This window comes from Alligator mississippiensis, chromosome 12, assembly GCF_030867095.1.
Source record: "Alligator mississippiensis isolate rAllMis1 chromosome 12, rAllMis1, whole genome shotgun sequence".
In the NCBI taxonomy this organism is placed as follows: Eukaryota; Metazoa; Chordata; order Crocodylia; family Alligatoridae; genus Alligator; species Alligator mississippiensis.
In genome coordinates this window covers 890,160-901,033 of record NC_081835.1, presented here as the reverse complement: position 1 = coordinate 901,033, position 10,874 = coordinate 890,160, and the positions used below count along the sequence as shown (strand labels likewise).

General features: G+C 50.1%; 2 protein-coding genes across 5 annotated transcripts; one reads left to right on the top strand and one right to left on the bottom strand.

The window, feature by feature from the left end:
• Positions 1 to 41: 41 nt before the first annotated feature.
• Positions 42 to 5,272, bottom strand: KCTD6 (potassium channel tetramerization domain containing 6). 4 transcript variants are annotated; one of them, XM_059715824.1, is made up of 4 exons: positions 5,063 to 5,184; positions 4,456 to 4,502; positions 2,873 to 2,978; positions 42 to 1,452 (listed from the first exon to the last, which is right to left on the bottom strand). In XM_059715824.1, the coding sequence occupies exons 3-4, from the start codon at positions 2,897 to 2,899 to the stop codon at positions 766 to 768; spliced, it is 714 nt and encodes a 237-aa protein (XP_059571807.1). In that variant the 5' UTR covers positions 2,900 to 2,978; positions 4,456 to 4,502; positions 5,063 to 5,184; the 3' UTR covers positions 42 to 765. The 4 variants fall into 4 exon arrangements, with proteins under 4 accessions (XP_059571807.1, XP_014460296.1, XP_014460306.1 ...); XM_014604810.3 differs by lacking the exons at positions 4,456 to 4,502; positions 5,063 to 5,184 and adding an exon at positions 5,194 to 5,272; XM_014604820.3 differs by lacking the exon at positions 4,456 to 4,502.
• Positions 5,273 to 5,372: 100 nt separating this feature from the next.
• On the top strand, positions 5,373 to 10,057 carry PDHB (pyruvate dehydrogenase E1 subunit beta). Its single transcript, XM_059715823.1, has 9 exons — positions 5,373 to 5,486; positions 5,563 to 5,670; positions 5,756 to 5,818; positions 5,904 to 5,939; positions 6,125 to 6,410; positions 7,285 to 7,395; positions 8,090 to 8,181; positions 8,938 to 9,079; positions 9,561 to 10,057. Exons 1-9 carry the CDS (start codon positions 5,388 to 5,390, stop codon positions 9,704 to 9,706), a joined length of 1,083 nt encoding a protein of 360 aa, XP_059571806.1. The 5' UTR covers positions 5,373 to 5,387; the 3' UTR covers positions 9,707 to 10,057.
• The last annotated feature ends 817 nt before the right edge of the window (positions 10,058 to 10,874 follow it).

Genomic DNA, 10,874 nt, shown 5'->3' with positions numbered 1-10,874 from the left:
CTAGAATAATAAATTACAAAGACGCAAACAAGATAAAAAGCTTATTTTCATAGTTCACATTTTTATTAGCTTCTTGCTGGCAGGCATTACACTTGGGAATAACAATGCACCAGGCATTAAAAATATGAATTCTACCACAGGAACATTTTGCATTCAGAATCCAATATAAATATTTCTAATCATATTTCCATGGCTACAGATAATATTTGGTTGCTTGATTTATATGCATAGAAAAAAACAGTCGTCATAACTGTAAGAAATTGTACTTAACAAGTACTTTAAAAGGGGCTGGATTTGTTTTCCTAAAATATTACAATACTGTTCACTGATTTAGAAACTAGGTTATACTACATGATTGTAGCTTTTCCCCAGCTGCATCTTAAATTCTGTTTGTTCTTTATTCCTGGCGGTTTAGCATTAGCTGAATTAGAGACCATTTAAAACAGAGGCAAATTTTAGCACTTCAAAATGACTTAGCTGTGCTAATGACACATAGGGTCCTATCCCACTGGTTGTTAGAACCCCCTTTACCCAAAAAGTGTCTCAACAGTTTGAACAGGCACATGCATTTTTGTTTCTGGACAAAACAAAAACAGAGCTGCTAGAGAAAGTAACTTCCCTAGACCTTAATGAATATTAATAAATAGTCATACAAAAAAAAAAAAAAAAGCAGCACACGCTGTTGGTTTAGTCAAACCCAGGTCCACACAGGTGCACTGTCCAGAAAGCCGCTAGCCACTGACACTGCTCTTGTGGAGTCAAACATCAGTCATCCGTTTTCCGTGCCAGCCTACAGAAAGTCCAGTTGTGCTCCACCGTGTTCTCATTGGCCCGTTCACTCATGTGGTGGACACGTGTGTTTCTGATCGTGAAGCCTTGCTTTGTGATGTACTCCATCAGGTGGACTCGGAGAGAAACCTCCTGGTGGTAATCACATGGTCCAAATGTGAAGGAAACTTGGCAGTCTCTGGTGTCCATCATGTGCTTATTCCACTTGGTGAAGTGGTTTGAAATGCCTTCCAGTAAGGAGTGGACCTTGGTCGTGATGGTTAACTGTGTTATGATCACTGCCACTGGATTGGAATATTTGGAAAGCTTCCGTGTGCTGGACAGCTCCACTACTTCCTCAAAGGTATCCATAGGATACAAAGGCTTGGGGTCATTAAGACACTGGATTAGGGGTTCAATCTGGTAGAAGTCTGCTTCTTTCCGGAGCAGATCAAATTCCTTGAAGTCCAATGGCAAAGTCAGCTCCGAAGTCCTTAAAAAGTTAAGAACGTATCGGAAAAGTGGTCCATCTCTGTCAATAAAGTAATTACCCTGAGAGTCCCTGGCAGTGGGAAAGTCTCCCCTGAACATGGCCCCAAGCATTGAATCTGGATACCTTGTGAGAGTGGTCAGGGAAGTTGTATACATGTGTCCACCCACATTGATTGTGACTGGATCAGTCATCTAGAAAGAAAGAGAGAAATGACAGAGTTTATCAAGTCCCCACGAGAATTTTATCACCAAGGCACATGGCAGTTACTGCTAGAAATGGGCTCAAGAAAGAACCGCATCTCCTCAGCTGCAAACCCAGGAAAGGCCTCACTCTTGAGCAAAGACAAGAAACCTGGTGACACAGCACAGCTGGTTACAAGAGAGAATATCCAAAGCTCAGCGCAAATTGTGAGGTGCTTTACAGACACTAAGGCCAGCATGAAGCTTCCTGTCAGCACAAAGGACTCTCTCATCAGCAAGGTAAGCGTTTCCTATTGTGCAGGATGTCAAACAGATGCAAAGGATGATCGTTCTGAGCCTACAGAACCAGACGGAGTCAGACGCCCAAGGATCCGTCTCGTAGCATGTCTCATGCTTTGAGAGAAACATAGCAAATACGCCTCAAATCTCTTTGCAGAAAATTAAAGGTCATTTAAAGTCAACTTTTGCTTCAGCTGTAGGGAGCCATGAAGACAATACTGTAGCCTCAGCTTGCAAAAGACACATCTGTCAGACAAAATGTTGACTGTGTAGAGGGGGTACCTGGGCACTGGAGGCAGCCCACAGCTATAACCACCCACATCACACCCAGAAAGGCAGGTGAGAGAAGAAATACAGATCCCACTCGGTCACTGAGTCATGGCCAGGGCTGAGGGCCTGCCAGATGTATCCAAAGAGAGGAGAATGCTTAGAGGAAAAAAGGAAAGAGCAATAATAAGATGAGCGAGTCTGGCCTAGTTTCAGAAATGCAGTTTAAGAGGCAAGAATAGTTTTTCCCCAAATAAAATGGCATCAAAATACGTAAAGGAACATGGAAGATTTTGCTTTTTCCAGGACCCTGTACATCAAGGAGGTTGCTTTCCAACACTTCCTAGCCCATCATTGTGGCCCGATCTTTTTAAGAGAATTGTAAGTGTTGTCTTAAGTCAGCCTACGTGCCCCGAGTGGCCTGGGCAGCATCCATGTGTGGCGTGTGGCAGATAGGGCAGACAGAGAGGCAGGCAGGAAGCAGAAAGCAAAGCAGCAGATCAGGCAGGGAGCACAAGGAAGGGAACAGAAAGCAGAGCAGCTGACTGGCCAGGGAACAGGATCAGTGCGGCACTTGGGGAAGTAGTGGGGCTAGTTTGTAGCACAGCTGCCAAAAAGGCTGACCCCACTGTTTTATGTAATCCCTGCACTGTCTGGAGATTAACAACGTGAAAGGCCCCACAGCCATACTGAAATGAAACACCTAAAGACAATGTAAGTAAATTGTTTTTAATAAGATTTTTCTTCCCATAGTTTCTTCTCTGGGTCTATACAAAGCCAAGAGACTGGAGGGGATCCTTACATTAAAATCTGGAAAGCCCAAGTCTCTCTCAGCATGCACACACATCTGTACTGGCTCACTTACCATATATCCCCAGTCTCCATTATCCATCTGTTCTGTTGCTTGATCTGTGGGAGTCCAAGTTTAACAGAAGGTTGCTGAAGGGATATACAATTCACGTCTATTCCCCCTGCAGACAAACAGATAGATAAAACAAATAAATAGAGAGATCTGTCAGATTATAAGCATTGCTGGTCTTTAAGTGCTTCTACTCAAAGACAGGCTGGGTCTTGCTGTCACCTATTCAGGCAGCATAGCAGCAACACCCACAAATGAGGACTTCCCTATACTGATCTTCCAGCATCCTTTCCATTGCCTGAAGACAGGCCCTATCTAGAGAGAGCAGTGCCTTCACAAGCTGTCCTCAGTATTCCAGATTTGTTAAATAGCCTGCATGGCATTTCTGAAGTTTTATACTCGCACACCAGCTACAATTCATCTGAGTGGGGGACATCTATCTTAAAAAGTAACCCCATTTACATAAGCCAAATGCTTGATTTATTCATCTCATGTCTGAAGGTCCATCTCAGTAGATGTGGAGACCTGTGTGCTAGCTTTATGAGTCAATAATTCTGTATCTCAGCAGCAGCAGGAACTCAGAAGTCACTTGGGGGGAGCAGGAGGGAAGTAAAAGAAAACTTCCTATAGGTAGTCAGGAACATTCACCTTCAGGGCAAGGTCCCATTAAAGCCTGCCATCCTGCCACTGCTGGAAGGATGGATGAAATGCTGTGACTTGGGTTGGTGGCAGACCAGGCTAGGCAGTAGCAGAGGTCTCCTCTGGCTTAAACTCTAGGACTTACAAACAGTTTGGTACAGAAAGGATCTTGTGGGAGCTTTGGGAAACAAATTAACCCAGGCACGTGTTACCCAGCAAGTAAAGTCACAGCGCTTGAGCCGAGGCAGAGCTCTGCACCACTCAGTGACTACAGAAGTAGCGTTCAATTTCTGACCCAAACAGCCTGCTCTCCTGTAGCCGTCACAGGCCCGTGTCCCCACTTGAGAAGAGCATGGCAAGAGCGAAGTGCTTTCTGCTCAGAGAAGGTCTGGACTGCAACGGCAGAGCGTGAGAGCTCTCCCCAAAGGCCAGCTGCACGTGGAGAGCAGAGGCATACACAAGGCAGGCATCGCATGTCCCCAGCCACAGGAGAATCCCGTGTCCAACCCTACACCTTTTCCCAAGCACTAAAACGCAAATAAGTTAAACACAATATCGGCAGCGTGGATGAGTCATGCTGGACAAGGCAAAGGGGAGGCTTGCCTCAGCACAGCACAAACGACTGCCGACCGAGGGAGAGATACGAACTCAGAGCGTCGGCTCTTCCGCGCAGGCGAGAAGAACCAGCCATCGGGGCAACGAGCCTGCAGAGCTGTTCTGTGCTTCCCAGCTCAACGGCAACTTACTCCCCCCGCTAGCGTTAGCCTGGAGGCGCAGACCCTGGGTTTCTCCTTTAGACAGGGACTGCTCTGTTCCAGCGCAAGGTGCGAGAGGACACTTCGCATCAGGCCGCGGCACTTCTTCAGGAAAAGGGCAAGGAGGGCCTCTGACAAAGTCCCCACAGTAAGGAGAGGAGGGGGAAGCAGACCTGGGAAAACAGTGCGACTTACACGCGTATAATCAATGACGTCTCAATAAATGCTCAATGGCACCAACTCTAAACAGGGAAGAAACATAAAGAGGTCTGCACCCATCTACTGAAAAGATTTTCTCTGACAAACATCTGTGTGACAGGAGAGAGGCCATCTCCAAAGCCCCTGGGACGGATCCATCCCGCCACGGCACCGCTTGGGCGATCACAAAGAAAACGGAGCAGATACATCTTGCTGCCCGAAGCTACCCTTGGGCGACAGCGCCGCCACCGTAACACCGAGCAAATAATTTATAGGAGCAATTAGCTCAGGCAAGCCCGTGTTTTGATAAATACATCAATAAATAAAGCAAGCATCTAGATGCGTCATTGATTTTGTGTCGGAGTCTGCGGGGAAGCCGGTTTGGGAGCCTCTGCCCGGCTAGCCGGGCTCGTGGGGCCGCCCGTGTAGGGGTGACCTCTTTCATCCGACCCACGAGGGTTTTGCAAAAAAATAAAAATAAATAAAACTGTCTTGGGCAGGAACACCCTTCGGCGGCCCCGCGAGCTAAGGAGCACGCGCATCCGCTCGGGGCAAAATCCTAACCGCCGGCGCGAGCGCCACCGAACGCCCGCCCGCCCGCTACCTCTTCATCCCGTCACGGCGGGCGGGGAATGGGCTCGTGGAGGCTGCAGAAGGGAAGACTGAGGGGATGACAGCGGGCGAGGGGCGCGGGGCAGGGCCACTCCCCTCAGGCGGGCGCGGGGCCGCACTCACCGCGCCGCTGCACTATGTCCCTCGCCGCGTACCGTCCCGACCCAGAGCGGATGTGACGTAGCACGCCACCGCCGCCGCTTCTCGCGAGACGCCGCCGCGGCGCCCCGTTGCCAGGCAGCGAGGGGGCGGGGCCGGGCGCCCATTGGGCGGTGCGGGCGTGACGCCACGCCCTGCCGCTGGAGGGCACATCCAAGATGGCGGCGGCACTGAGGGGGCTGGCGCGGGCCGGGTTGCACCGCTTGCCGGGCCCGCTGCGCCGGGGGATCCGCGCCTCGGCGCCCGCCGCCGTGCAGGTACCGGGCCGGGGCCGGGGCCGGGGCCGGGGGGAGCCGGCCGGCGGGCCCGGCGTGAGCGCGCTGTGCGCCGCAGGTGACGGTCCGCGACGCGCTGAACCAGGCGCTGGACGAGGAGCTGGAGCGCGACGAGCGCGTCTTCCTGCTGGGCGAGGAGGTGGCGCAGTACGACGGCGCCTACAAGGTGAGCGGGGCCGGGCCGGGCCGGGCCGGGCGGGCGGGGGGGCGGGGGGCCGCGGGCCCGCCTCACGCTCTGCCTGCGCCCGCAGATCAGCCGCGGCCTGTGGAAGAAGTACGGCGACAAGCGCATCATCGACACCCCCATCTCCGAGGTACCCCCGCCCCGCCCCGCCCCCCCACGCCCCCCTGCCCCTACCCCTGCCCCGCGCTCACCCCTCTGCCTTCCCTCCCTTGCAGATGGGCTTCACCGGCATCGCCGTGGGAGCCGCCATGGTGGGTGCCCAGCGCTGCGCACAAGGAGCCGGTTCGGAAACGGGCCGGCGTGGGGGGGGGCGCACCGCCCGCTCCGTGCGCCGCAGCCCCGCGGGAAGGGGGAGCGGGGTTAACCCCCCCAGGGCACGGGGGGCGCCAGGAGGCCGGACGAGGCTTCGTGACTGGCCCGTGTCCTTGTTTAACAGGCTGGGCTGAGGCCAATTTGCGAATTCATGACCTTCAACTTCTCCATGCAAGCCATCGACCAGGTGATCAACTCCGCTGCCAAGACCTATTACATGTCTTCCGGCATGGTCTCGGTCCCGGTGGTGTTCAGGGGCCCCAACGGCACCTCGGCCGGTGTCGGCGCGCAGCACTCGCAGTGCTTCGCCGCCTGGTACGGGCACTGCCCTGGGCTGAAGGTGGTCAGCCCATGGAGCTCCGAAGACGCGAGAGGTCTGCTCAAGTCGGCCATCCGGGACGACAATCCAGGTAATTACCAGCAGGAAGTCCCGCTGTACTCGAATAACTAGTCTCGGCGCGCCCTCCGCTTCCCTTCTCCACCTTGACCCCGCGAAGAACGCGCTTAAAGCGTGGGACTCAAATCGTGAAGGTAATCCTGGAGACCTTTTCTCCTGACCGCGACCTCTTCTTCAAAACCAAAGTTAAACTAGAACAGCATTTCCCAACCTTTTCCTCCCCCTGGCATTTCCCAATAAAGAAGCACCACGGCGCAGGGGGTGGCGTGTGGCCAGCCGGATGCTGACAGCGGGGTGGCGCACGGCCGGCCCAGCAGCGTTTTGGGCTGGAGTCATGCTCCTCGTCTGTCTGTGTCCACCCACAGCAGCAGCAGGCAGGGGCTTGGCTCCATCCCAGCACGCTGCGGCACTGGTTGGGAAACGCTGAACTAGAATATGGGCACCCCCCCGACGGTCAGCTTGTGCACTGCTGTCCTAGGAAAAGGATGACAAGCATAGCCCTGGCCCTTTAGACCCAGTCCTGTAGCCGTCACTTGCGTGTCTGTGGAACAGATGTGGAAGCCGTCTGGGAGCAAGTTCTGGGTTTCTGATTACCCCCCAAATGTTGCATCTCCAAATGCTTAGTGTGAAATCACCCTCTGGCTGTGGGATCAGTCAAAGAAGCCATTTCAAAATTGTGCAGTGCTACAAGTTAATAGCTACTTAAGTGAAGCTTCGAGTCCTCTGGGCTTGTCTAAGCGTGCTGCTGCGTTATGCTTGTCCTCCTGTAATTGAGCCGAGAGGAGGAGTCCACCATCGTGGGCCCTGACAGTCTTGGAAAATGTTGTGTGGCACCTGGATTGGGGGACCTCCAGACTAACCCAAGTGACCACTCTAATGATCTTTAGTTGTGATGCTGGAACATGAACTGATGTATGGAGTTCCCTTTGAGATGTCGGAGGAAACGCAATCAAAGGACTTCTTGGTTCCTATTGGCAAAGCCAAAATAGAGAGGCCGGGTAAGTTCAGAATACCACTATTCTGTATATTCTCACTTGTAAAAGTTCTCTTTCCTTGCTAGACCAATTGAACTCATTAAGTGCTTTCCTTTATAAAGTACTTCCTTCTTGCAAAACAGGGAACTATTCAGAAGGACACTACTAAGACTTCTGGTCATTTGGATTTTACCAGCTATTTGTTTTTAGCACTTATTACTCACAGACAAAGTAATTTAGGGCAGGGCCATCTTGACCCACAATTAAAACACTTTCTAGTGGCCAGCTAGGCCTGGTGCAGTTGGACTGTCTGAAACGAGTGAAAAGAAAACAACACCCACAACCAGAGCTTAGATTCTTTGCTCAGCATATCAAGAAAGGTCACTAATGTGCAGCATTTCAAACCTCTTGTCAGTTGTGTATAACTTCGCTGTAGAAGCATGCAAGCAACTTGTTATTCGTGGCATAGCAAGTTGATCCCATCCATTCTGCCAATACACAGAGCACAAGAACGATGCTCTTAAGTAGTCGAACTCAGGAAGAGTTCCAGTAACAGACTTCTCAGGCTAGTCCTGACATGCAAGTCAGATGCTGAGTACGCTAGACTTTAGCTAGGTCAAAAAGGTGAGGTCTTACACTTAACTTTTCAGAGATGTTTAGTGTTGAGCTGCTTGACAGGAAGATCTGTCTTGATCCACCACCAGCTTCTGTGTTTCAGGAAAGCACGTTACGTTAGTGTCGCACTCGAGGCCTGTTGGACACTGTCTGGAAGCAGCTGCTGTCCTTGCCAAAGAAGGGGTGGAGTGTGAGGTATGTCCCACTCACTCAGTGGTATTTCAGGCCAGGATGAAAAACATCTTTCGTTTAAATTGGATTCATTCTCAACTGCTTTGATTCCTGAGCTAAAGAGGGATTCAGCCATGCTTGTGCTTTGCCAGCAAGGTGGAAGTTTGCATTTGAGATTGCAAAACACTGTCACACTTGGTAGGATTCCACACTGTTTTACTGATGCAGACACTAAATTCATAGCTTAAAATTTGTGTTCAATACATTTGAGCCCTTAATTATTTTATCTGCTGAGCCTTTGGCACTGGCTCCAAAGCTAAATGGATATATTGCTTGTGTGGGCACACTTAGTTACCCACAGACAGCAAGCAAGGGGAACATAAGAGTCTTGTTTACTGTGCGGGGAAGCTTCATAGAGAAACATGCAAGTGTGCAAGTAGCCTTGCACTCCCCTATAAAAGCAAGGGCAGTGAGTTGAGCCAGGGTAAGCCGGTTTGCTACAAATCGTGTGGCTACAAGTAACTACTGGGTTGATGCCAGTAGAGGCATCCCCTCTGGAGATGAGATGAGGAGTGCATCCTACAACTGTGGAGGTAGCTGAGGTAAAGACAGCGGAGCAGAAGGCATAGGAGACACTCCTGGTTCTGGGGGAGGAGAGTAAGACTGCCTAAAACAAGAATACAAAGTACTCATGAAGTGAAAGACTCTGCTCCAGTAAGCAAGGGAGGGGGCTAGGCTTAAAGAACCTAGTACCAAATCGCTTGCCACTCTCTCTTCCAGGTGATAAATCTCCGCACCATTCGCCCAATGGATGTTGAAACTATAGAAGCCAGCATTATGAAGACAAATAACCTTGTAACAGTGGAAGGAGGTTGGCCACAGTTTGGAGTAGGAGCCGAAATATGTGCCAGAATCATGGAAGGTATCTTTTGCTCAGCTCCTGTAACTTGTATGTATCTGTACTGTGTCGCTGGCCTCTAATCTATTGCCTTCCAGCCAAGCCTGGCAAGTACGAGAGGAAAGTACAAAGCCTGTTTTGCTGACACAGTAGATGCTAAGTCAGAAAAGTGTGTTAACTTCTGAAGTAACAGCCCCAGTCCCTTGTTCTACCACACTTATCACCTCTCTGAGGCATGGAGCTTCAAGCAGCTCCTGGGAAGCTGAGCACGTAAGGGCCACTGGATCACTTTGCTCGAGCATTCCCTCTTAAATGTGTGCTGAATGAAGGGACCAAACAGCAAAAAATCTGGTTTCAGTTAACCAAGGAAAGCTGCAGGGGTGGGTTTGCAGTGCAGTTCTGTAAGACCCCAAATACCCAGAACAGGCCAATTTTGTCAAACTGCAGGTACATCAAGGAACAACAGCTAGCTCTGCATGGCTTAAGATGCCTTTCTTTGTTCCAGGACCTGCCTTCAATTACTTGGATGCTCCAGCTGTGCGTGTCACAGGGGCCGACGTTCCTATGCCTTATGCAAAGATCTTGGAAGAGAACTGCATACCTCAAGTGAAGGATATCATCTTTGCAGTGAAGAAAACACTAAATATCTAGACTGTTACAAACATGTTCTTCTAAAATGTCTTAGTTTAAAACATATGGAGTGTACTGCCTTGTATAGCTTCATGAACCTTTCTGTACAGAAAGAAAAGGTTAAATAACACTTTAAAAATTATTTATATGGCTAATTGTGTAATAAGCCAGCCTTTCAGTCACCCTTCAACTCTAAGCAGCTCTGTGGGGAAGTATATAGCTATGTTTGTGCCAGTCTCATGCTGTAAGTTTGAATCTGTACCCTCTCTGAGAGTTGACGGTACCAGTGAACGGACTGTTCTATTGCTGTCAGAGAAAGAGTCTCATTCTAAATGGTCTTAATTTAGTATGAGAAATAAACGACTACCCAGCCGTGCTGTCTGTCTACTACTTACAACGGGTCAAATGAGTGGTTTGAAAATGAAAGAACTGCCTAAGGGCTGCTACAGGGCAGTGGAGCTGGACGCTGCAGGTTTAGACTGGCTCTACAGCTGCCTTTTATCACAACTCAGACATCAGTCTGCACTTGCACGGGCCTTTTTTGCACCTGCTACTTAATTAGAGCTGTAAGACTAGGGTGCATATTTCTAGAAATAGGTGTGGTGATGGAGCCATTACCACAGAAAGTATGCGTGCTGGGCTTGCACTTCTGGACTTTCTGTTCACGCTTTGAGGCTCTAGAGCTGCAAAAGCTCCAGTTGAGGTTGACAAGTAATTTCAGCAAGGAGCCCCCAAAAAAGCTTCTACCTAGTAAATCAATTATTTCAGTCCTTCCACCTACAGTCTCTCCAGGATTGCCTAATCAAGCTGTTCTCGGCTTCTAGTCCCCTGACCCCCTTCACTCAGTTCAGTTTCAGATCAGCTGAAGTACCTGGTATGGTAAAACAGTAGCCCGAGGAAGATTTTCCTCCACGCTGTTAACTGTTTGGCTTAGTTCTAAAGGCTTTCTATAGTGTAGTTAAAAGAATAAAACCCAGGTAGGAGCCCTGTAAAGCTTACATAGTAGATACGTGTTACTATGCCACAATTAGACAACTGCCACAGTACTTTAAAATACAGAGGGTTTGTGGACAATGGGGATTAGCTAAACCTGAGCAAAATCCCTGACACACATATGCCAGCCTCTTACTGCTGATCAGCTAGAGTGTTGTGCTAGGATAGCTTGTGGCAGCTTTCCCATGCCAATACA